This window comes from Aythya fuligula, chromosome 12 (genome assembly GCF_009819795.1).
Source record: "Aythya fuligula isolate bAytFul2 chromosome 12, bAytFul2.pri, whole genome shotgun sequence".
NCBI classification, from domain to species: Eukaryota; Metazoa; Chordata; class Aves; order Anseriformes; family Anatidae; genus Aythya; species Aythya fuligula.
In genome coordinates, this window is record NC_045570.1 from 13,696,110 (window position 1) to 13,721,341 (window position 25,232).

At 36.1% G+C, this 25,232-nt stretch overlaps 1 protein-coding gene across 2 annotated transcripts in view; it reads left to right on the forward strand.

Annotated features, from left to right (window-relative positions):
* Window positions 1–25,232, forward strand: part of CDH8 (cadherin 8) — a 147,654-nt gene that overhangs the window by 36,210 nt on the left and 86,212 nt on the right. For both annotated transcript variants that reach the window (XM_032195343.1, XM_032195342.1), the window contains exon 4: window positions 18,805–19,099. In XM_032195343.1, the coding sequence (XP_032051234.1) occupies window positions 18,805–19,099 (295 nt within the window). The remainder of the gene's footprint in view (window positions 1–18,804; window positions 19,100–25,232) is intronic.

A 25,232-nucleotide genomic window follows, 5' to 3' on the forward strand; every position in this document is an offset into this window, starting at 1 on the left:
TGTCTGAGACTTGTCATGCCATAGGGCTGAATGGAACCTACATAAATGCAGATGTGGCTGGTTTTATCTTTATCAGCTTATCTAAGCTTTTCCACTTAAAGGCTTCAACCAAGCACAGACACCGCTTGGTTGAACAGCATTAAACTATAGTTACACTTCTTGGCCTTTCAAAAGTAAAGATAGCTTAATTCAAGCTTGCATACTATAGAACTTGAAGGAGTTTAGATATGCATCAAGTAAATATACTTTTCCATTTCTACAATGCAGTGAAACACCAAAAATACCATATGAAAGCTCTCAAAGTTTAATTTTAGTTTTCTTAAAAATGCTTTTTCTTTCCATGTGAATGAATATATTTTTGAGTTTTTACTCTAGTCCTTTCTTAAACTAAAGAAACTACCCAAATATAAATCAAAATTTAACATCAGAGAGATACTTTGTCAACACAGGCATTCATGAAGATTCTTAGAATGCTGGAATAATTGTAACATTGGATTTCTGTTCAGCATAGGCATAGACAAAAATTTGCTACTACATAGCATAATTGAGGTATCTAACTGTATTTTCTACGTGTGAAACTTTGAGAGAGCCTACTAGTGCAGCTTTTTTTCTTCTTCTGGTCTTTTTGTTTGTTTTGTTTTATCTCCATTTTTGTTGATGTGTAATTCAGCAAGACATCATGGCATATTCTGAGTTGAGTTGATATCCTTTTTGTATTGCAGTTTTGAAAGGGCAAAAATATGGGTTACTACTATGTGTTGTTTCAAAAGCAGCCGCAAAACTTAGGACTGGAGATGTCCAATAGGCAGAGCAACCTCAGCCTGATCCATTTGCTTGCAAGATATTTTCAGAGTCCTAACAGGCTGGTCTGTGCATGGGATTGGGTTTGTGCATCTGAACTTGTATTCCCAAGTTCTTTGGCCAGGTTAGGATCTGTGAAAGATGAGCAAGAAGAAAGGAGGTTTGTTTATTTATTTATTTGCCTTAGGTTCATTTACCAGGCTCTTTTCTATTACTTGCTAATTACGAAAACTTGGTCTCCCTTGTAACAATATCCTATATAAGGGGAGAGTATGTTTTGAAAACATTATTTCCTGGTCCCTGGAAAAAAATAAGCAACTGGGTCTGCTGTTGTACATTTGGATTTTCAGCTTATGCTGATCAGAGCAGAGGGGAAAAAAACAAGTCTGGGGAAGTGCTGGTAGTGCCGTACAGATCAGTCAGATGGCACCCATGGTGACCCTGTCTGAGGGACCGTTCATCTGGTCTGCCTCCTGTTATCTGTTCCTTTGGTGCAGATAGTTTGTACATCCTAGTCAGCAAGAACTTGACAAAAATTTTGGCTGAGCATTAGACAAAACGGCAGGATATTCTTTTATGTGCAGTACCCTGAATAATATAAAGAACATAAGGGGAAAAAAAAAAAAAAAAAAAAAAAAGGGGGGGAAGAAAAAGAACAATGATAGTTTGGTTTGACTGAACATCAGAGTTTTTGACACTGTGGAATGACCCTGTCACTTTGCTGGCTCTGAAGAGTCAGTTGTGCTAGTGGCAGGAACTCCCTCTGTCCATCTCAGGGGCAGATTTTGGCCATGCCTTGTGTCTGCATGCTCTGGTGAACCGGGGCTACACAGGTCTGTGGCTAATGGGGGAAAATGGTTGTTTTTTCGTGTGAGACTCTCTGTGTTGATTGTGGATTTCTAAGTAACTGAGAGGGAATTCTGACACTGGGAATCAGAGGAAAGTAATTTAGGAGAATGTGGCCTGTGGATGTTTATCATCGTCTGATATAGTTTGGTCACTTTCATTGCAAACTGCAAAAAGATATGGAAATAATTTAAAGGTTTTTCTAAATCCGACACAAGTTAAGGAATACTCTGAGCAGGAATTATAAATGTGAATTTTACTCCGGTCTTAATTCATCCTGCTGCGATTATTTAATCAAATTTTATGGGCAGCCAAGTCATAGATGTGACGTCCTTTATCACAGAAGCACAATACTTATTTTTTTTGTAGTTAAGATATACTACTAATCAGAGATATCTTGATCTTTATAATTCTAAAGCACAGTCTTAGATGTGCTTTTAGAGATATTAGTACGTACAAGATGAATAATTACAAAAGTCACTTAGCTTCTGTTAATTTGAAGTCTTTAAAGCATTCAATAAAATGGGTGTTTGCTGTCCACCTCTGAGTGGAATGTCAATTCTTGTTTATAACATTATAAAGTTGAAAAGAAAGTCCAATAATTGTCTCCAGCAGGCTCATTTGCATTATTTCTTCATAGTAATTATGCTAACAATAGGGATTCTATACCTAAGAGCAAAATATATGGTGATCTGTATGCTGAAATATAATCACAGTAAATATGTTTTAATTGTGTTTGTGATGCTACTAAAGTAAAGGCATGACAGAGCCATCCTAATGTCTACAGAATGAGTCATAGCAGAAAGCACTAAAACAGCCAAATAAAGCTGATAGTAATAAGGGAAATGATTAAATTATGGTAAACAAAAGGAATTAAATTGCTTTATTTTTGTTGGAAGTAAAGATTTAATTGGAAGTTTTGTGTAGGCAGCAGGAATGGTTTTGCTTTTAAAGCAAATAAGAATTTAATTCTCCTAGAATTTCAGTGCTTCTTCTGAGTTGGGAAGCAGATTTTCATTTCATGCTTGATTTTTTAAAGTTGAGGAGAAATGTTAATTTTATGTTGATACGAATTTTTGGAATATCAAAAAATGTTTTGGACTAAACATAGAATGTTTGCTATATCCAAATTAAACCCTTAATGTGCTATTTAATGGAATAAATTCTAAGGCTATCATTTAGTTTACATTTTGAGCATATTGAAATATTAAATAATTTTAAAAAGGAAATTAATGCATATGCAGGTATAAAAACTGTTAAATACAGAATAACTTTGAAGGATTTTGTCAGAAAATGTTCAGGAAAACAAAACAACAACAACAGCAAAAGCTGTTCTTTTCCTAAGCCTGTATTTCCTTCCTAAATGAACTTTTCAGTAATCTGCAGGTACAGTGGCTGAGTGTCACTAAGTCTTTAATCTTGTGCAAAAGGCAATGATAAGGGTAGCACTGAAATTTGGGGTCTGACTTAGTGATCTTGAGCAGCTGTCCTTAGGACCTTCAGATACTCAGTTTGTTCTGAATATTGGACCTTTTTATTTCTATGACTGTGAACGGAAGAAAAAAAATGCTTTTTGCTTTGCAAGGGCGTGGTGCTGCTAATTTAATTACTGTGGTAATAAACTCAGATTGTGGAGTAATGTACACGTTTGCCATGTATTAATACTTAGATGACAATAACATTACCTCAATCGTGGGAAGACAAATAAAAGATTAACTTTGTTTTATGGAAAGCTCCAAGTGAATTGCTGGTATTCAAGATGTGTGATCACTCCCAGCATTGCTCCCTGGGGCTGACTGACGTGGCCAGTTTGATGACTCCTTGCTTTAGCTATCAATATAAAGTGTCACTTTTAGAAGACAATCGGACCAGAAGAAAGCTTTAACTGCAGGGAGTGAGAAGAAATGAGCTTGGCAGCAAGATTCCTGGAAGAATAAATAAGGTTCGTAAGTATTCTTAGCGAAGACATACACTTGCTTTTGGAAGCAATGAAATACAAATCAGGTGTTCCATATGGAAAACAAAACACACAAAAAACCTGCAGAGGCTTTTTATTGACCTCGTATTCTGGATCCATTCATTAACTCTCATCTGCAACCAAAGAAACTATTGAAATCTATGTTATCTTAAATAAAGTTGCAGTCCACCTTTCAGGAATGTATTCTAATTTTCTCATTCACGTTTCTTGAAAGAACTTCTTTCCATCAAGCAACTCTCCCATCCTTTTGATGGTGATGGACTGCTTCTCCACACAGGCTTAAAAATTCACTTACTGTCAAATCTCATCTATTCTGTTTTTTTGCTCAACCCCTCTTTTATTTGTAGGCAAGAATAGAAAAAGGAAATAAAAAGTATCTGCCAAATGTAAAACTACCCAGACAACCCTTAAAATGAATATTATTATAAGCATAAATAGGTAACTGGGGAGTTTATCCTCATTGCTGCAGGTATTTTGTAGGTATTGCTATGGTTTGTTTGTCCTCTATAATTAAAAAAAAAAAAAAAAAAAGCAACAAAAAACACCCACCCATCAACAAGCTGGCATCTGGAAGTTCAGCTTCATTTTCTGAGGTAAAATTCAAATTGCCGAACCATCATGTCACTTTCTGCTACATATTTTTTAGGAGCCTTATGATAGGTATTTACATTGTTTTGTTTCTTCTCTGCTTTCTCATTTGTCCACTGCAGTTATTTCTCTCTCTCTCTTTTTTTTTTTTTTTCTCTCCATCCTCCAAACTGGTGTGGCTGTTGCATTTCACTACCTCCCATCCCTTCAGAAATGTATCTCAGCTGACAGCAGAAATCTGAAATATGAGGATTTTTTTTTTCTTGTGACAGAGTCACAGAGTCACAGAGTCACAGAATTTCTAGGTTGGAAGAGACCTCAAGATCATGAAGTCCAACCTCTGACCTAACGCTAGCAGTCCCCACTATAACCATATAACCATATCCCTAAGCTCTACATCTAAACATCTTTTGAAGACTTCCAGGGATGGTGACTCCACCACTTCCCTGGGCAGCCTGTTCCAATGCCTCACAACCCTTTCAGTAAAGAAGTTCTTCCTAACATCTAACCTAAAACTCCCCTGGCGCAACTTAAGCCCATTCCCCCTCGTCCTGTCACCAGGCACGTGGGAGAACAGGCCAACCCCCACCTCGCTACAGCCTCCCTTGAGGTACCTATAGAGAGCGATAAGGTCGCCCCTGAGCCTCCTCTTCTCCAGGCTGAACAAGCCCAGCTCCCTCAGCCGCTCCTCGTAGGACTTGTTCTCCAGGCCCCTCACCAGCTTCGTCGCCCTTCTCTGGACCCGCTCAAGCACCTCGATGTCCTTCTTGTAGCGAGGGGCCCAAAACTGAACACAGTACTCGAGGTGTGGCCTCACCAGAGTGACAATATAGTATGTTTTAGATGGAGGTTTCTTAAAGCCTTTCCACATTTTCTCCATTATCTACCACCCAATCTGCATAACTTCGTTCCTTTTTATTGGTAAGGGGCAGCCATCAGACTTTTGACTATTTAGCTCTTATATTGAAGTTCTTTTGTATATATTCAACTTCTCGACTATTTTCCATTGTCTTACAAATACAAGTTCTCTGCAGGTGTAAAGAAGTTTGAATTAATGTTGTATTCTACAATGTTAGAATTGGACTGACCATGCTAGCAAATAGCATACAAGGTTTTCAAGTAACAGGTTAAGTGTAAGAAGTCCGTAGTGTTCACAGATACAAAACTGGAACTAAATCTGTAAATGCTTCTATCTAGCAATAGTTACGAATATTCCAGTCTCCATGAATATGACTCATCTCTAAAGGACTGTTCATGATCAACTTGAAACAATTGACAAACAAGAATTTTTCAGCCATTCTGGATTCTTTCACAGATGTGGAACTGTTTGTTAAACCTGCATATCAATAATACATGAAACAAGAGCAGGGTTCATAGCTTTGCTACTCTTATGAATTTCTATTCTATTATAGGAAGTGTGAGTGTTACATTTCAGTGAAACTGCTGTGTTTGCTCCTTGTCAGACTGAGATTGTTTGTGCAGGTGAGGACAGGGTTATATTCAGGCTAATTATTTTTTCTTGAAAATAATATTTGAACCTGTTCTACCACTATGTCATACTTTCCCATAGCATGTAATGGAAAAGAAAAGGAAACTGGAGAACCCATGGGTTTTCCCTGTTTAGCCTTCTTGCTAACATGATGCTGTATAATCAAAGGCAGTTACATACCACATTGGAGAAGATTATGGCTTCCAGCATTCTCCTGCTGTGGGCTTCTGTCTTGTTTTAGAGAAAAGCTGCCTATTAGTGAAGCTGGCACAGCTGAGACAGGAATCTATGGTACAGCTGCTAAGTGTATACAAACTCAGAATCAGTTGTGGTCAGTAATGAGACATTTAATATGGCTTCACAGTTTCGGAGGGCGGGGATGAATGTTTGATTTAATTATGCTGTGATTGCAATTTTGATTCTCCATGATCCTGGTTTTTGTCAAAAAGACCAACATTTTATGAGCTAAGACACATTTTTATTACTTGTATAAGTTTCATTGTCAAAATACCCATAACAGAACTGAGCAACAGTGCATTTATACTGCTAATATTTTGTTGAAGAACATCATACAGGAGATTATCTTTTCACTTAAGTTTGCCATCAATGCCCATTTACATACACAATGATCCCATCTCCATAGGCAAACAAAATATTCTATTTCCTATATCCTAAGTAAATGTGAAAATGCAGCTTTACTGACTCAACAAATAATCTCAAATATTTTACTTTACTTCAGGGTCTTGCTATTTTGAACACTTTATTATCTCACAGTCAGATAATTGTTAATCTCATTATTTATCTAGTTTATATTAAATTCAGTTATACCTGATGTATTAGTTATCAGAAATGTGTTCAAAAATAGACTTGTGGGCTAGCGGTAAACTCTGATTTTAATTGGACTATAAATTATGGAGTCATAATATGAACGAAAACTAGATAACAGAAATAGCATGCCATAAGAATCTCACCAGCTGAAAATACAGCACGTATTATTTACGGTCAGTCAGACAAATTTTTGATGAGTTTTGAACTGGAATTTGTTAATTGGGAAACTCAGAATACCAGGCAGTGATTCGCTGAAATAGAACATCATAGATAGAACATCATAGAACTTCACCAACAAGCAAGAAACAAGGCTTTGTGTCTGCAGTGCTCGAATAGCAAGCTGAGATGAACCTCAATCAGAGCTTCCCAGGTGTGTAACTTCTGGGCCAGTGGCCAAAAAGATCATCCCTAAACTGGTCGCTATTCCCTTCCCTAAAAAGTTTCCAAATTTATACTTCTCACTGTTATTTTTGGAAATGTTTAGATAGTGGAGAAGAAGCATGGGGAAGCCATGTAGAGGAGGGTGGAACTGATTCAGATCTTGGGAAGCTAACCAAATTCTGGAGGATGAGTGTGGCAGTTACTGGAAGCTGGAGGAAGGTGAGGTTGAACTCTGGTTACATTCCCGTATTCATGCGGCTGGATTCTCTTCCAGCACAGTTGCGGTTGGTCAACAATAGCTTCATAAATTTAAAATCCAGTTGTACAAATCTGAAATTATGCAGATAATATTATTAAATCAAACTGTTAATAGTAAATCACCTTCTAATTTCTTTGTGTCTAAGTCCCCAGTATATAGAACAAGGATAATCGTATTTATCTCTGTCACACAATAAACGTGATTTTTTTAAATCAATATCTATAGTGTGTTCTGACACCAGTGATAAGCAACACAGAAAAAGCACGGGGACATTAACAATTCTGTTTTGGAACAAGGCTTAAGTATTAGGTAGTAAAATCATAGGGCCATGCTTTGAACAATGAAGGGAAAAAATAATGAATAGCTGCTCATAGAACGTGCACTCATGCAGAGAGAGTTAGGGGTCCTGTGGGGAGCAATCGCATGTGATCATATAGTTCGAAGTTGTATCTCATAACACCTTCATACAAGGTGAGCAAATCAAGATCTGAAAGACACTTAAAGAAAGCCTTAATTTTGGCATCTTCCAACATTTGTTGCAAAACTATACATTTATTTGTTTGTTTATTTATTTATTGGGGGGGGGGATCGTACAGTACATATATGTTTCATACGTAGAGTTTTGAGTTTTGACTGGACAAGAAGACTCCTACTGAGTTCTTGGGTCTTAGATCAGCTCCTGAAAACCATTTAGATGCATAATAATAATAATAATAAATCATTTTAGGACTAGAAATTTATTCAGAATTCAGCCTCATTTTTCCATGAGTTTGAGCCATACAGAATCTGTAGGTAGTAATTGCAGAACTTAGCCCATGTCTCAGAAGCTCATTTCTAAAACAGTGTGTTCTGGGTCCATTATTTCCTGTCTCTTTTTCAGAAAAAGGAAAGGGAGGAAATAGCCATTGGTATTTCAGCATAAGCATAGAACAGTGAAGTAGGCTCAGTGAAGGTTGCAGCATACAATGTAACAGAGCCATAGGGTCAACAAGGACCTCTATGTGCTATTGTAATACATGTAATTAATAATCATTATTTATAGAAGATTACTGACTCTGCAGTTGTCAGCTGTCCAACTAACCAGCTGTCATTTGGTTATTCTCTCAAATAAGTTCCTTCAGATAAATAGTGAGAGATGTACATAAAACAGTAGGATTTTGTGTAGTTCTCGTATGTGGATTATTATATGGATCATTTGTGAACTTCAGTTCTCAATATAATACCTCTTTCTCAGCTTTTTGGAGTTTTCTGTTTGTTCGTTTTTGTTCTTCTTTACAATAGGTATCTGAACTCTTTTTTTTTTTAGAGAAACCTCAGCAAATACCTTGGAGATCTTCCTGGATTTCCCTTAGGCAGATGGTTCTGTCCTTTGCTGTTCCTTTTACAGCCACGACATTCTCTAGGGGGCCACCAGTAACAACCAGCTCTCTGAAAGTGGGAGAATCCATGAAATCCATATCATTTGAAAAGAGGTTCTGAGAAATCTGTGATGTGTTCCTTTGCCTCTTAACTTTGGGTATTGTGCATCTTCTCAACTATTTACCCCAAAAGACATCAGCACAGGGTCCTACACCTAACACCTGTCCTTTCCATCAGGAATGCCCTGTTAGAGGACTGCAAAGGACAGCTGAATGGGGAGACAACCATATGGGTTTGGGGCTACTCTGTGCTCATGGAGTGATATGAGCACTACCAGGCTTGCGTGGGTAGAGAAATCCAACAGTGATTCAACTATCATTAAATCAGTATAGATGTCTCCCACAGTCTCCCAACAGCAGTCTTCACTGGGAGCTCAGACGATTTGGATAAAGGTCTAGACTAATTCACTGCTAAGTTTGTTTGGATTCTGGTGTTTTTGACATTGACATATGTTATACACTTACAGCTTTGTGATATTGGTTTGTGTACGATTCATCTCTATTCATGCTGAGTAGGCATTCCTTTTTTGATGATACATGGACGTTGGCCCCAAATTTTGGATGTTTTGAATTACAGGCAGGTTAGATGTTTACAGCAAATGACATAAATAATCTAAATGCTGCCCACACTTATAAACCTAGCTCTGCTATTTTTGACTCATTGGAAACAGGTCAGGTCACATGTTGTGCCAAAAAAAAAACAAAGTGGTAATTGTCACTGAGACTCAAGTCTCCATATGTACCGAGAAGGGGACTGCAGGACTCGATACAAGTTGCTAAGTTGCTAGAGGATCAGACATAATTAAATACTAAATAGTAAAGCCTGCCAGAATGGGCACAGTTGTTTATTTCTGCATATTTAACATTGTCTATGTGGAAAGGTTTGCATTCTCCTCTCCTCCTTCAATTCTTCCAGAAAAGCATTAACAAAGGCAGAAGCAATGATCTATCTCTATTGGTTTACAAAATATTTCAATTTTAATGGTGCTGCAAATTGATTTCATAATGACACATGTAACCTTTGCAACTCAGTTTGTAAGGTATTCATAGGAATTCATGACTTGTTGGAAACACAAGAGTAATTACGTTAGGAAACTTTGGAAACTACGCAAGTGATATGACAAATAATTTCGTGTGAAACTGCATGAAATTGTAGTAGCTATTTGCAAACAGATTTTTCTGAATAGTATACAATTCTGCATGAGTTGAACATCTAGTGAACATCTAACTGCAAGAGAAAGTGAAAAAATAATCAAATTATCCTCGTGTTATATCTATTAATTCTTGTAAGTGATGTTCTGATATGGGTATGTAACTAGAATCTCGGAAGAGCTGTCATTTTGTTTGTCAACTCCTAAGGAATTTGCTTTGTTGCATTCTATACCTGTGTTTATTTTCACACTCCAAATAACCTGATTTTTTTTCAGTGAGAAAAAGATTAGACTGTACCCATGTGCACAGTTCACGGATTAGTGTAAATGCACTGATAAATAAGTTACATTATCACGTGTAAGCAGGTAATTTATAAGAATCAACAAGTAAGTACTCACAATTTAATTTTTCAGTTCTCCTCATTTCGCTCAGTTACCTTCTCAACAGTTTTCAATTTTAGCTCCAAGCTGGCTGCATAGCTGATGTTTATATTTCTGCACTGTAGATGTTTGACAGCCAATTGCTAGAAAAGAGCTTTCTATTTGCACTGCCAGCTTTACACATCATGTGGTTTTAGACAGAGTACTTACTCCCTTATGTTCAGACACTGGAGTATGCTAAACACTCATCTTAAGTTTCAAAAATAACCTTCCAAATGGTATTATAATGCTTTCCAGTTTGTTTTATAATGTTATTAAATAACAAAATGTATTCTGCATGGATTTGAAATTATTGCATTAAAAAGGAAAACAGGTTAAACATATTATCATTGGGATCCTGCTAATCATTGAGTGCAAAGCATGTTCAGAAGCCAATGTGGTCAAAGCAGCTGAAAGCAGAGCCTTAAAGGATTGTAAAATCATGACAACTTAAATATGCTCAAATAAATAGAAATTTCCGTTCACCTTTGACCAACTGTCCTATTGTAGTTTTTTCTGCCTTCACTGATCTAGGATATAGCTTGTCTAGTTTGACAGATTTTGTAAGCAGTCTTCAAATTACTGCTGAGGGTATGTAGTGATTAACTTTTTTATTCCTCTTCTGCAATCCTAAGAGTATGTATTATAAGATATTGCTCTGACATTCACTTGAGAAAATCATTTGAAAAACACAAAGAGGTCTTAGTGCTCAAGTGCAATGTACTCTGCCTGAGAATGAAGCCTAGCAAGTTATAATAAGCTTTTAAAGAGGAAAGGAAAAATACAGCTCAAACAACATGGAAGAAAAGACTAGAACAGAATAAGATGAGTATGATTAAGGGAACAAAAGAGAAGGATTTGATATATAGGAACTGCCCAGCTTCTGCTGTCTCCTTGAATGGGAAACTCCCACAGCTTGTGGTGTTTGTTTTTTGTTTTGTTTTGTTTTGTTTTGTTTTGTTTTGTTTTTCACAGCCTTCCCCATCTTTTGTCTATATTGAGGAATGAGGACCAAGGCAGGCTCTGCTGGCAATAGGAATTAACAACCAAAATGGAAACAGACTTCTAAAGTAATGTTTGGAAACCTCACGAAGTCTTACAGGCAGCAGAAATGTCAGCAGGACTACTAGAAACTATAGTCCAGGACTGCCAAGAGGGGGGAGGGAATAAATGGCTTTACTGCTATTTCATTGAGGTGGGGAAAGAGTGACAAGCGTAGGAGGCACTGTTAATTATAATGCCTGAAGCACTGGAATTGTTAATAAAAGTGCTTGACCCCAAACAGTAGGAGATGACAGAGAGAGACTATTTTTCCCCATAAAGATACAGAAGAGAGAATATGTTTTACATGACTAAAGCTGCGTGTGATTTTTGAGGCTCGCTATACCCAGCTTTCAGATCTCCTGCGGAGAGCCACAGTGCACTATAGATGAAATAACAGAGAAGCAAATGAGATAGGAAAGGATTCCTATTTGGCAGTGTGACACAATATCATTGTATGTTTCCAAGTATCAGAAACAGTTGGGTTAAAAAATCAAGACCTTTTTTTACAGGAGAGGTGTCTGCTGGAACTCAAGAAAGGAACAGCAGCCTGGGTTCAGAAATAGTTGCGTGAACTCCAGGCTAGGCAGAAAGCCAACTACAAAAAGGTGCCAACCATCTGAGGCCACTTGACACAGGACACTTGGGTGTTAAATTGCTGCAGAAAGAAGCGACGAAAGTCCAAGCTGTAGTGGGACATGGGTCATATGTGGTGGCTATGTTCTCAGGACAGAAGGGGAGACAGATGGTATCCCCAAATGGAACGGGCCAAGGCCAGAACTAGGAAAACAGAAAGCCGTAGTAATCATCTGGCTTAACATAAGGATTCAGAAGAAACAAGGTATATAATAGATACACAGAAATCAATCTGAGCCCAGGCTTTGAAATGAAGATAGCAAAGGGTGGAAACAAATTACCTTTGTTGCCAACCACTGAAGACAAACATGCCATTGTGGATTTGGGGAAGGCTGTATCTGAGGGCACAGCAACTCTTCGGGAGTTTCCCTGGCAGGATTCTTCTGTGAAACAGCACTGGCGCTACATGGCTATTTTAATTAAAAAGGAATAATGTGGTTAACTGGAGATAAAGCTGTAGAGGTGTTTAGGGATGGCTTGGGCAGTCTCTGGTCTTGATATATATTCCTTATGTGAGACTGAAGGTGAATTTATCTCTTCCTCTGATCCTCCCATCTGTAAACACAAGAGTAACTATCTTTTTCTTCCCAAGATGTTGAGTGAAAATATATATTTAAAATGATGAATTCAGCCCAGTGAGGAAGGTGATATGTGATGGATGTACAGAAAGCATCAGTGGTGCTCTAACCAGTAAGGACTTGGCTCAAGACACAGTCAGATTCCTCAGCTCTTTTCTTGGATCAGTTGGTCATAGTGAATTGGAACAAACTCATTCTTAGATCTCAGTCTTGTCTCCATTTTTTAAACAACAATTCAACAATAGTGTATCATAAAATGATACTGAAAGGTAAGCAATGAAAAGCAGTTTGTGCACACAGTATGAATATAAACAGAGACAAAATTAGCAAATCAAATAGAATAAAAAAGCAGTAGCAAAGAATAAACCAAAACATAAAAGAAGCCATCTGGAATCAAAGATACTCAAATGACATGGTAGGAAACTGAGGCAGACAAAAGCAGAGATTACACTCTTAAATGAAAGTGTTAGGGATATTATTGCTTTAATTCTCTTTGAATATGGTTATGAAACTGCAGCTGAGAAGTGTGAGCAGTAATGTCTTTTGACAGTTACTCCAGAGGCTTCAAGTTACATGATTCTCATATCTTAAATGAATCCTTTATCATCCATGGACATGTCTGTCTCCTTTCTGAGGGTGTTCCAAGTACTGACATTATGTCAGGTATGTCAAGTCTGTGCCCCAGTTTGTCATTACCCTGAACAATAATGCAGAATATTTGGTTTTCTTCTTCCCCATTGTGCAGCTATAATTCCCATTACTAAAGATGGGATCAGCCTATCCATGGAGAAAATGAAAGATTCTATTAAACTGACATTACATTCAATTTATTAATTCTGCATTGTGTACATGAATTGAAGATATCTGTACTAGTTTAATTCTGAATGATTTTTTAAAACTCTGGGTCATCAATGAACGTGCTCATTGTCTGGTATGTATCAGAGCTTGTCAACAACACACAAAAACTTTCTGTAATACCTGATGATGTTCACATTTTTAGAAAAATGGCTAAACAGTGACATAAAGAAAGAAACACATAGTGAGTAAGGTGCATTATAGTTTTTGAAAGCATTGATGTATATAAATTATTGTAAAAGCCACTAAAATATTTCCATACTCTTATAGAATGAGCTAGAGCATCTTAGAACCCAGAAGATTTGGAAAAGAGTCATAAAAGTTAAAAAAAAAAAAAAAAAAAAAAAAAACGGGATCTGCCTCATAAAGGAGGAATTGTGTAGCAAGGCCTAGGTAAAATAATAATAAAATAGAAGAACATTAGGCATTAGGATAGTGTTTGTGTGTTGCATGCATATCTGTAACAACAGGTAGAAATCAGCAATTCACTCATTAATCTCTTTGAAAAGTTTGCAGAGTTAGGAACAAGTAAAATGATGCAAATTCTATAATGAAGTTTAGAAGGCAGATGATGCCTTTTCCCTTGAAACAAGAAAGGGGTAATTCCCTAGTAATTATATGATGATACATTAATTACTTTCTAACAAACTCAAATAAGAACTTGACTACATAATGGTGCCTTCTCTTTTCTTCATTAAAAATGTCCAGGAGCATTTTTGTAAAAATGTAGATTTCCTCATTCTTGTGAATTATTGATATGTTCATGCTTTTTCACTAATACAGGGAAATTGGGGTTACAAATCTTCCCTTTGATAGTGCATTTCGTTATGGGCTAGTCTGTATCAAGTCATACATCACAACACACCTGGAGAGGACTCTAAATGCCTGATCCTACTACAAAGGCCCATCACCCACTTTCTGCTAACTCTAAATGTGGACCAGACCCAAGTGCATTATGTACTTTCTAGATGGTGAACACCTGGCTTGAACTCAAAAGTCATTGTGTTGAGTGAACTGTTGTTTTGGCCACCGTTGGTTTGCCAGATAGCTAACTGAGAGCAGGTGAGACAGTTTCCATCTGTGGAAGAGACTCATAAATCTCTCTGTGTGCCCTGAACTGCAAGAGAACTTCATGAACCCAGCTTGGAGCTTCCGTAATTTTGGTCCATGCTTGGTCTGCACTTGACTTGAATATTTGTAAGAAAATGTGGTTGAAAATAGAGTGAACAAGTATCTATAAAAAAATTTAATATGAATAACATGCTCAGGGTGTTTTTGTTTTGTTGCAGAGTAGTCTAGAGAATATAGAGGCTCTTTTACTAAGTTTCATCTCTGCAGTTCTTTTGCATTGATTGTAATTATGCGAGTTTGTAATGTATGTACATTGGAGACTATAAATATATGTTATATATTTGGGTAGTGTGTTGGCAATACTTTTAGATATGCATTCATTATTGGTGGAAATAATGTTAGTTTTGTGTTAGCATGCTTAGTGTGCTGTTATCATTAATACTGGCTTCACTGCTTATTATCAGCACAGAATAGCATATTATAGAATAACATATTATAGAATATTAACAGCACAGAATAGCAAAGGCATTGACAATGATTAGAAATGGTGGTGTCCATAGGGTTCATTCTGAGTGAAGTTCATTTTTTAGGAGGGGGCCTGTGCTGAGGCTACATTAGTTGGGTATTAGTACAGAGCATCTGCGTAACCATTAAAACTAGGAGATGATCCAAAACATCTCCTGTTGCCATAAATCCATTCATGACTTGGGTGATGGGGTCACATCTGTTACTTCAAGGGAGAGATACGTTTGATTTTATAGTCCCAGAGGCAGGGTAGACATGGAAGAAGAAGCTTCCACTTCCTTTGAAGTCTAATGAACTGAATCTCACATAAAGGAAGTGAATTTTACTCATTCTGAACATGATGAAGTTTTCCAGTAACATGGTTTTCTGTTTATTTTGGGATGCTACCAGGTAGTGGAATATAGGGGCTGGCTATAGCTGTCTAATTTCTTAAATAGAAATCTTGCTAATTTCTCAATTTTGCTTGAAACAACAGGAAGTCAATTTTCAAGCACAAGCACAACAAATAAAGCTAAAGGTGTGGAAAAGCGGTTTCACATTTACCACATTTATGAGTCTTTTTCAACAGAAACTGATATTCATTTATCATATTCATTACGTCTCTCTATCATTCACCTTAACCCCATATAATTATGTGTTTAATGATCTTTAACCTTCACATGAACACAGCTTGCTGAAGCTTGACGATGGCTGTAAATTATCATTCATATCTGGTAGAAGATTGGAAATGTTACTTGGAAAAATATACTTTGCTTTCTAGCTTAGAATTTCACTTCAGTTCTGTGATTTGACTTCAGATGAAGATCATAGTGTTTTAATCCTAAATCCAAATAATTAAATGATTTTGAAATTGTGGCTCTTCTATAGCTCATTTATTACAGTATTTTGAGATTAAGGTATAAGAACTTCAAAACCTAGAAAAGATACTTTAATCTATCAGCCTGGTTACTCATCATAATAAGTACATATTATTTCAGTAAATACTACATGTATGGATTTTTTGTTTTAAAGAACTAAAAAAAGTTATCATTTTCACCACCATTAATCTTCGGATGAAAAACTTGTTTTCCACTGATTTTTCCACAGGCTTTGGACCTCCTGGTTTAGTAGGAGGTGTCCCTGCCCATGGCGGGGGATTGGAATTAGACGAAGTTTAAAATCACTTCCAACCTATACCATTTTATGATTCTATGATAAGAATCAGTTTCAACTTTAACATTATAAAATGCTGCTAGCACTTCCACTTTTGGTTTAACGTTTAGCTCTTCGTTTTGTAGTGTTTCAAATTGTGATATCTATTTCTTTTGATACTAGGGACTTTAACTTACTAGAAGAAGAAATTAATACTAATCATATACATTTTTTCATTTTAACTGTCAGTATCTTACTAGCACTGCAAAGGCTTTATAACTTTACATTAATTTATCCCAGAACTGGTTTATGAACCATAACCTTTGTTGGATAATATGGGTAAAACTTGCACCAGAGACTATACTGACAGCCTCTCTGACTTACCAGCAAATAGTAAATTGGAGAACTTCAAATATTAGTGTGGGATATCTGTTCTATCCAGCCAGTGCCACCTTAGAAATTCAGTACAGTTTTTCACTGTAACATTTTATGAACTTGGGTGAACTGGAGATGTGTATAAGTGTCAGGATACACGGAACTCAGTAAAGCAATGTTGAGGTATGATACCACTGTAATTCAGCTAAGAATATTCTGCCAAAACCCTCATATGTGATGTTAATAACATATGGATTTTATCTAGGGATCAAACAGATGCTTAAAACATAAACAATCTGTTTAAAACACAAACAGGTTCTGGATTGATCTTGACAGGTTCTGGAACTCTGGAAATAAGTGTTTATGTTGCTGATACCTAGATCAAGTGTAATCCTGCTCATAAGGACAATAATTTTTAAGATATATGTATCTATATATTTAATATATCTTTATATATTTATATATCTATATATTTAATATACCTTTAAAAGCTGCAGTACCAACCAGCAGGAGAATGTGTTTTATTTAAATTAACATAACTTAGATTGTGCTGATTGTTCTCACGTAAAAAGTGATAGCAACTACAATAAGAAAAACAAAAAAGTTTTTGGAAAGAGGACTCAGCTATAGCTTAACATCTGTGTTCATGTGGTAGGAAGAATAAACTTCATTGAGTCATTCATATTCACAGGCAATTAAACTGCTTTTAAAAAGTTGTTGAAATGATGGTGTGGTAATAGATGGTATGGTAATAACGTATTGTCCAGCAAAACACAAATGAAGTTATACCTTCAGGATGGGAATTCTGCTATTATTGCAGAACAGCCAAAACAGTGACGGCCCAGGATTTTGCATGTATATATCAGATCAACTGGAAAATCAGACCTAGCTGCCATTGTCTGCTGTGCTCATTGCAACAATTAAAAATTCCCTTTGGTAAGGTGCTGTTAAAGAGCTTTCTAAGCTCTTGTTCCTGAACAGCTAATTTGCAGATGTGACTGTAAGTGACCAATTATCTGCTGAAGAACCTGCAAAGCCTACTTATGGTATGACATAAAATCTACTTGTGGCTTGGCTGTAGCCAAGTGTACAAGCCCTTTTTCCACACCTATTTTAATATCTCCATGCAAGCTCTTATATCAAATGACAGTGCTGCTAGGCCATGGCAACCGGTGCTATCCATCGAACAGTAAAATGCATAACCAGCTACAATTTCTGTTGAGCTGTTTGCACGAAAATAAGCAAATAGGAACAAGTTGAGTAGTAGTTGTAAGTCATCCTAAACAAGTTGTACATATTTGCTTTAGACTACATTTTGTGAGGAATAGAGAAATAGTAATAAATGCAAGGTACATTTTTAATGATGCATTCACTTGTTCCTGTTGTTCATATTCAATGTGTTAGATTTAACAGTAAATAGCATGTAAAGCATTATTATTGTATACTTAAATTATTATCTTTTTTTTTTTTTTTTTTTTTTTTTTTTTTTTTTTTTTCTGTTGGCATGAATACATTTGGTCCAACAGTTGGCACACTTGCAAATTAAAAATTATTGGAGATAATCTGATATTTAGGACTTGGCTTTGAGCCTACAAAAAATCAATGGAAGTCTTTTATTTGTCTCCAGTGTTCTTCACTTCAGGCCTTTAATTAACAACAACAACAACAACAAAATAATATCAAAGTAAAGACTATCTGGTTTTCCTATACTGTTTCAGGTTATTATAATTCTGTCTTGCTTTTTGAAAAGCCAAGTACAATTTTTTTTTTTTTTCTGATGATTTTTTTTTTCTGATGATTTTTTTTTTTCTCATATAGGAAAATAGGAAGATGTACATAGGAGTTTTTCTTATATTTCTGCTTAAAAGCAGAAATTGCTTTATTGCTTCAAAAGTATTTCAGGGGAAATCTTAGAAACATTTAAGTTCAGCTAACAGTTGAGTTATGACATAGTTCTAAAAGTCTAGGGCTGCTGTCCATTAAAACATTTACATAGATGCCAGCGTTAAGCCATTTTCAGTCACCTGAGAACAAGCTGAAAGCAATACCTAAAAATAAACATCTAAATTAAAATATGTGTATTGTTAATCCTTCATTCACCCTTTAATCTAATAGGTTAAGGACATTTTGTGCTTGTTCATTTTGGCTGATAATAGTTCTGAAGACATTTTAGAACAGGGATTTAAAATATATATATAACAGCTGCTTTTTAAATAGAAAGTCTAATTATGCCTATGATTACATTCACTTTTGATTAGTATGCATACAAATCCCTACTCTCCTTGTATATTCAAGCTGAGATACAGATCACTGGAACTAAGATTGAAGTACAAAAGAATAGCTTGAGAAAATGTATAGTTAGACCAATGTGTGCCGGGGGAGGGGAGGGGGGTATAAAATTTCTTTCTCTAAAATACTTATTTTTCCTTTTAGTTACATACCGACTTGGATCCTGGCAGCAGTAAAATCAAGTATATCCTGTCAGGAGATGGAGCTGGAACAATCTTTGTGATCAATGACAAGACTGGAGACATTCATGCAATGAAAAGGCTTGACCGTGAGGAAAAAGCTGAGTACACTTTAACAGCTCAAGCAGTCGACAGGGACACAAACAAACCTCTGGAGCCCCCTTCAGAATTTATTATAAAGGTTCAGGACATCAATGATAATGCCCCAGAGTTTGTTGAAGGTCCATATCATGCCACAGTTCCAGAGATGTCTGTCGTAGGTATGTATGTATATCTAAACATCGACAAATTTTGATTACTTACAATGTAAAGTATGCCAGTATGCTGTTGAGCTGTTGTTGAACAATAAGATATTTATTATGTTGTTAACATTAATTTGCATACTTTCAAACCTCTTCTTGGCCTACGTTTTCATCTGTAACACAATAGTAGAATCCCTTAATAGTACGAAAATGACTAACAGATGTATTAATGTGTCTCTCTTTGTCCAACAGCACTTTAATGGGCTAAATTTATATTCCCCTTATGATGCTGTAGTTAGAATATTGTTATTGAGGAGGATTTATCAAGATTTGTTCCAACATGACACTTTAATCCTATTGATATTTTGTTGATGTTTAATTATCTGTTTGTGTATTTTCATACACAGATGTAGCACTTGCAGTATGTTGATACATACTTATTTGTTTTCCTCTAAGTGCAACTGTAATCAGCCAAAAACATTGAAATGAAAGATGCTGTGTCTGGGAGTTGATGGTTAGACTCTAGAGTGGACTTAACCAATTAACCATATGATTTGCGGGGAATGTGGAAGGGGAAAATAGAGACAGAAAAAGATGATGAAAAGCAAAATTAAGTCTGTGAAGGGGGGAGGGGGGAGTAGGAAATAATCTTCTTAATACATTTTACTTATATTTATTCATGTTGTCGGATTACTGTGAATCTATTTCCTGATGGATTAATATATTAGTTTATTTTTCTTTCTTTCTTTCTTTTATTTATTTATATATATATTTTTGCAAAGTCCCTTGTTCTGTATTTGTAAATGGATAAATATGTACTTACAGAAGAACAATTTTATTTACTTAGGTTCTCAGTCCTTGCTGATACACACATATCCAGTGCAGATTATCTTTACAGAATCACAGAATTGAAGGGGTTGGAAGGGACCTCAAAAGATCATTGGGTCCAACCCTCCTGCCAAAGCAGGTTCCTTAGAGCAGGCTGCCCAGGTAGGCATCCAGAAGGGCCTTAAATGTCTCCAGAGGAGACTCCACAACCTCCCTGGGCAGCCTGTTCCAGTGCTCCATCACCCTCACAGTGCAGAAGTTCTTTCGCATGTTGGTGTGGAACTTCCTGTGCTCCATCTTGTGACCATTACTCCTTGTCCTGTCCCTGCAAACCACTGAAAAGAGGTTGGCCAAATCCCTCTGTCTCCCACACCTCAGATATTTATACACATGATGAGATCCCTTCTCAGTCTTCTTTTCTCCAGGCTGAACAGACCCAAGTCTCTCAGCCTTTCTTCATAAGGAAGATGCTCCAGGCCCCGTATCATCTTTGTGACCGTCCACTCGACTCTTTCCAGGAGATCCCTGTCTTTTTTGTACTGGGGAGCCCAGAAATGGACACAGTACTCCAGGTGAGGCCTGACCAGGGCACAGTAGAAGGGGAGGATCACCTCCCTTGACCTGCTGGCCACACTCCTTTTAATGCACACCAGGATCCCATTGGCCCTCTTAGCCATGAGGGCACACTGCTGGCTCATGGTCAACCTGTCGTCCACCAGAACCCCCAGGTCCTTCCCTTCAGAGCTCCTCTTCATCAGGTCGTCCCCCAGTCTGTACTGATACATGCGGTTGTTCCTCCTTTGGGTGTCACAAAAGTAAAAGAGAAGTAAACCCATCAGCCAAAAGAGCCAATTTTGGGGGAATATAAAAGTTTACTGAGTAAAGACATCAAAGTCTGACCATGAAATGCAAAGTAAATTCTAATGGTTTTTAGTATTAGGTTGAGGATAATGTGCTTTTCAGCAATTTGGTTATCTCTTTGAAAGCAAGTTAGTTGAAGGACTGCCAAGATACTTTGGAAAATAAAACAGCACCATAGCAAATTTTTTGAAAACACCATTCTGCCTTACAGTAGTTAAAAAGAGGAGCCAGAATCACCCTCTTCCTCATGTTCAGTACAGTGACTTGTACCAGGACATTTTCAAATATAAGCATGGTGTGCTGACTCAACTGTGATGGTGGAGGTTTCATTTTTTTATCTAGACTTCTCCTCTAAATTTTCATATCTTGGTTGAATTGAATTGCTTGTGCTGAAACTGATATGTGAATATTCAAGCTTGCATGTCAGTTCATTTACCAAAACACGGTATTCATTTCTGAAGTTACTTTTAATTATACATCCACACAAACATGATGTGGACCTGCTTTCAGGAGATATTTTTGCCAAGCTCTAGGCAAGCAAATGGCTTAATTAAGTAAAATAAATAAATAAATATGAGAAAAAAAAAAAAAAAAAGAGAGGAAAAAAGGAGGATGTAGGAGAAGGAGTGAGGGAAATTAAAAGGAACTTGTTTGGTATTCTAGGAAAAAGAACAACAAAACACATGCAGACAAAGATGATTTCTGATCATAAAATAAATTATACCTGTATATATGAGTAATATTTTATGATTCTTAGCAAAGGCATGACCCTTACCTGAGGAACATTCATTGTGAAGAGGATGAGAAAAAAAGCAAACATCTTCTACAACCAAGTTTTCCCGGTTCTAATCTTTCCCGTCTCTTACAACCTTCTCTTATCACTGAAACTATGCATATTTGCACATTTTTGCTTGACTATCCCTGATCCTTGCACCTTTGTATGTTATTTCTTGGGGAGTATGTTTTTAAGCTACTTCACTGAATACAAAGAAATAAAAAAATAAATACTCCTGCTCTTTCCTAGAAAAACAAACCAAATTCTGAACTGTCATATCAAAATTCAGAGAATGTGTGCCATTGCATTGCTGGGATCATGAATAACTGCAAAATCTGTGCAGTGAAGCCCTGCTCTTAATTCCTGATGGAAGAAAATTCAACACTGGAAAGCTGACAATTAGAAGGTTATCCCTTTACCAATTTTGCTATTACTTTTTTATTTTGCCTTCTTCCTTTGACCCACAGATACAAAAATCAAGAGCTGTATTAAATGATGCTCTGGAAATTATTTCAATGTTAAGTTCTGTTAGTCCTCTTAAAATTACTTCAGTATTACTTATTAAAAAAAAAAAAAAAAAAGCAAAAATCTCTTGTCTCCTTTTGGAGTTCAAGGAATTTTATTTCTTTTTCCACAATAAAAGTATTTCATTTCCATTATCCACTTACTTAATTCCCCTTAAAGAGATCTCCACCCACTGCTACTTTCAGCCTTGACATTTCTACAACACAGCCATTACTAGGCAGTGTTCTTATTCAGGATAAAACAAAGTTTTACTAAACCTCTTCTTTCTTCAAAATGCCACACCAGGTCTGACTGCTCTGAAACTGAAGAGGAACTCATACACTATATATATATATAGTACTTATGTAATGAAGATGCAGTATGAGGCATTTTATTTTTGGACCTCTGTATCAAGAAGTGCATAAAATAAAGATGACCAAATTAATGTGTCATCGTTCTGTAACATAATATTGAAGTTCTAACACAATACACTTTTTCTAATGGGTGCATTCTCCATGATACAGCAGTTATTGGTCTTACTTTCTTGCTAGAAGAGATGAATGTGTCAGTGGTATTTCCGCGTGAATATCTAGAACATGAATGTGAACTATGGGGATGTAAAAACTGCATACAAACATCTACAAATCTTCTGATATGTGTGTTTATGCCTACGTATAAGATTATCACACTCATATGGCCATAATCCAGCCTGCTTCATTTCTGTTATCTATCAGTGAAATCTAGAAAATCTTGCTTCCCTACTAAGACAAAAATGGATTAGCAAAGATGATTAGCATTACACTGTGATATCTCCAGTAGGAATGATGCTCACTTTTCAGCTGTCTTCACAGAACACACACCCACACATGTACTGTGTGGTGTGTATCGTCACTGTATTCAGAGTTATTTTGAAATAATTTATTTCTCTCTTTGAGGAGCTAGAGGAACACATTCCAGAAAATGTTTTGAGAACTAAATTGAATTTTCTGTTATTTCATCCTTGTGTTCCTTTTTCTTTTTTTTTTTTTTTTTTTTTTTTTTCCCATAACTCCTTTTTAATCTAGCATTGTAAACCTCTCTCCCAACTTCAAAATGATGAATTTGCTTGTGAAAGCTAATGGTGTATTTGGGGAATATATTCTTTGCTGAAACTGAACACTAGTCTTTTAATTTTGATGTTAATTTTTTTAAGGAATTAAAGATTAAAAAAAAAAAAAAAATTATGGAATCACTTCATTGCAACAGCACTTAATTTCAAAAACAGGAAATAATTCAATTTGTCCGTAAATCTTGTATAATCACTTAGAGATGTAAAGGGACGCACTGGGAATGAAACCCAGTTAACAACCTTTTAGAAACACATTCTACTAAGCTTCTAGGAGGAAGAACCCCATATTATTTGCATACTATGCAAATAAATGAGCAATCTTAAAAGATAGGATTCATGAAGGTAGGTGGAACTGGTCCTGTAGCCTATTTAAAAAAAGAAAGGAAAAAAGAAAAAAAAAACAAAAAACAAAACAAAAAAAACATACACAAAACAACAACCCACCACATTATGTTCTGTTTCTGTGTTGGTTTCTTGGCTATACGCAGGTTGATGAATTCCCTGAAAACATGCTGCAGAGGTGATAACGGGAGCGAGAGTGGATATTGTCTTCTGAACAGTATAGTTTTGAGATCTTTTCTTTTTTTCTTTTTTTTTTTTTTTTCTTTTTTTCTTTTCTTTTTTCCCCCTCAGGAATTAAGAGTAAGATTAAGAGGAAAATAGAAAAGAGGAATGAGGAGTGAAATTTCTTGATTTTCTTCTTATTGAAGACAAGGGTGTTTAGACAGCTGGCATCATGTTGAAGGATGGAAAGACAGAAGCAGAGTGACAAACGTATTAGTGAAATAAGAAAGGGTACAGATGGAAAAGGAACAAAAGCCATAAGCAAAGAGAATTATCTCATAGTTTGCCTGAATTAAGGTAAACAGCCAAACTTCAATAATCTCCAAATACTAAGAATTTCCCTGTCAGTCAGAAAAAAGAAGTCATAACATGAGTGTCATTGTGTGCTATTGCTCTAGAAATGCTTTTGCCTTTAACACCTGAAAATTTTAACAAAGTGAAAAAGCTAAGAACAATATTTCTGTCTTTAAATGCTTTCATGAAAATTATTTACTTGGCAAGAATATCTTTATTAGAAAGAGTTTAGGTTTTCGGTTGAGTCAGAATATCAATTTCCAATTTTGAAACAAGCACTTCTACTTAGCAATGTTTTTCTTTGAACTACCCTTGATTACACTACTGTAAATAAGAAATCATTCTATCATTTGTTGTTGTTTCTTCAACAGCAGAACAGTTATTTCATCTAGCTTTGTACAGCAGAAGCACAGTGTACACAGCATAGTTTTTCTTTCCCATTCTCCCAAAGACATTATTTCTTTTACAAAATGCTTGCAAAAAGCACAAAATCTGCTGAATATGAAATCAACATGCAATGTCTGATATGAATAGTGATAAAACAACTTGATAAATTGGGAAGTTGTGATAAAAACCTGACCTGAAATGTTATCAAGATCCACCACACTCTTACTCTTTTTTTTTTTTTTTTCTCTATGTATTTATTGATTTTTAAGGCACTGAGCATGACTGTTAAATCAATGATAGTTTGTCACAAAATTGTAGAGTAAAAGGACTGTATTACTGGGGTCAACTACAAATTAGCCCAAAGGGTAAATGCAAAGGGAGTGCAAAAGCTAAGGAAAAAAGCAGCAGATGTTGTAAAATATGTACAACAATGTAACAGCTGTTGGAAAATGTATATCCTCGTGTCGTCCTGTTCCTCTACTTGTTCATCTTGTGCATAATCAACTTCACGGACTGTGTTCCTGAAGAGCATTTTACATTAGGATCTCTTTAGGGAGTGTTGCATGTGTTTAAAACCTGTACATTCTGCGTGACTGAGATGATTGCAAAAAAGAGGTTGTAAGTAACCTTAGGTAATTGGTTAAGATATATTCAATAGCATGACAGTCTGGCTTGTAAAAACATATTTCCAAGTATTTGCTTTTTTTTTTTTTGTACTCTCCATTCCTCATGAGGTCTAATCAAAAACATCATAACCTTTTTATTGTTTTTAAATGACCATTATGAGCTTGAGGACTGTGGATGAAGTTATGGTGTTTGTCTTTAGGGAT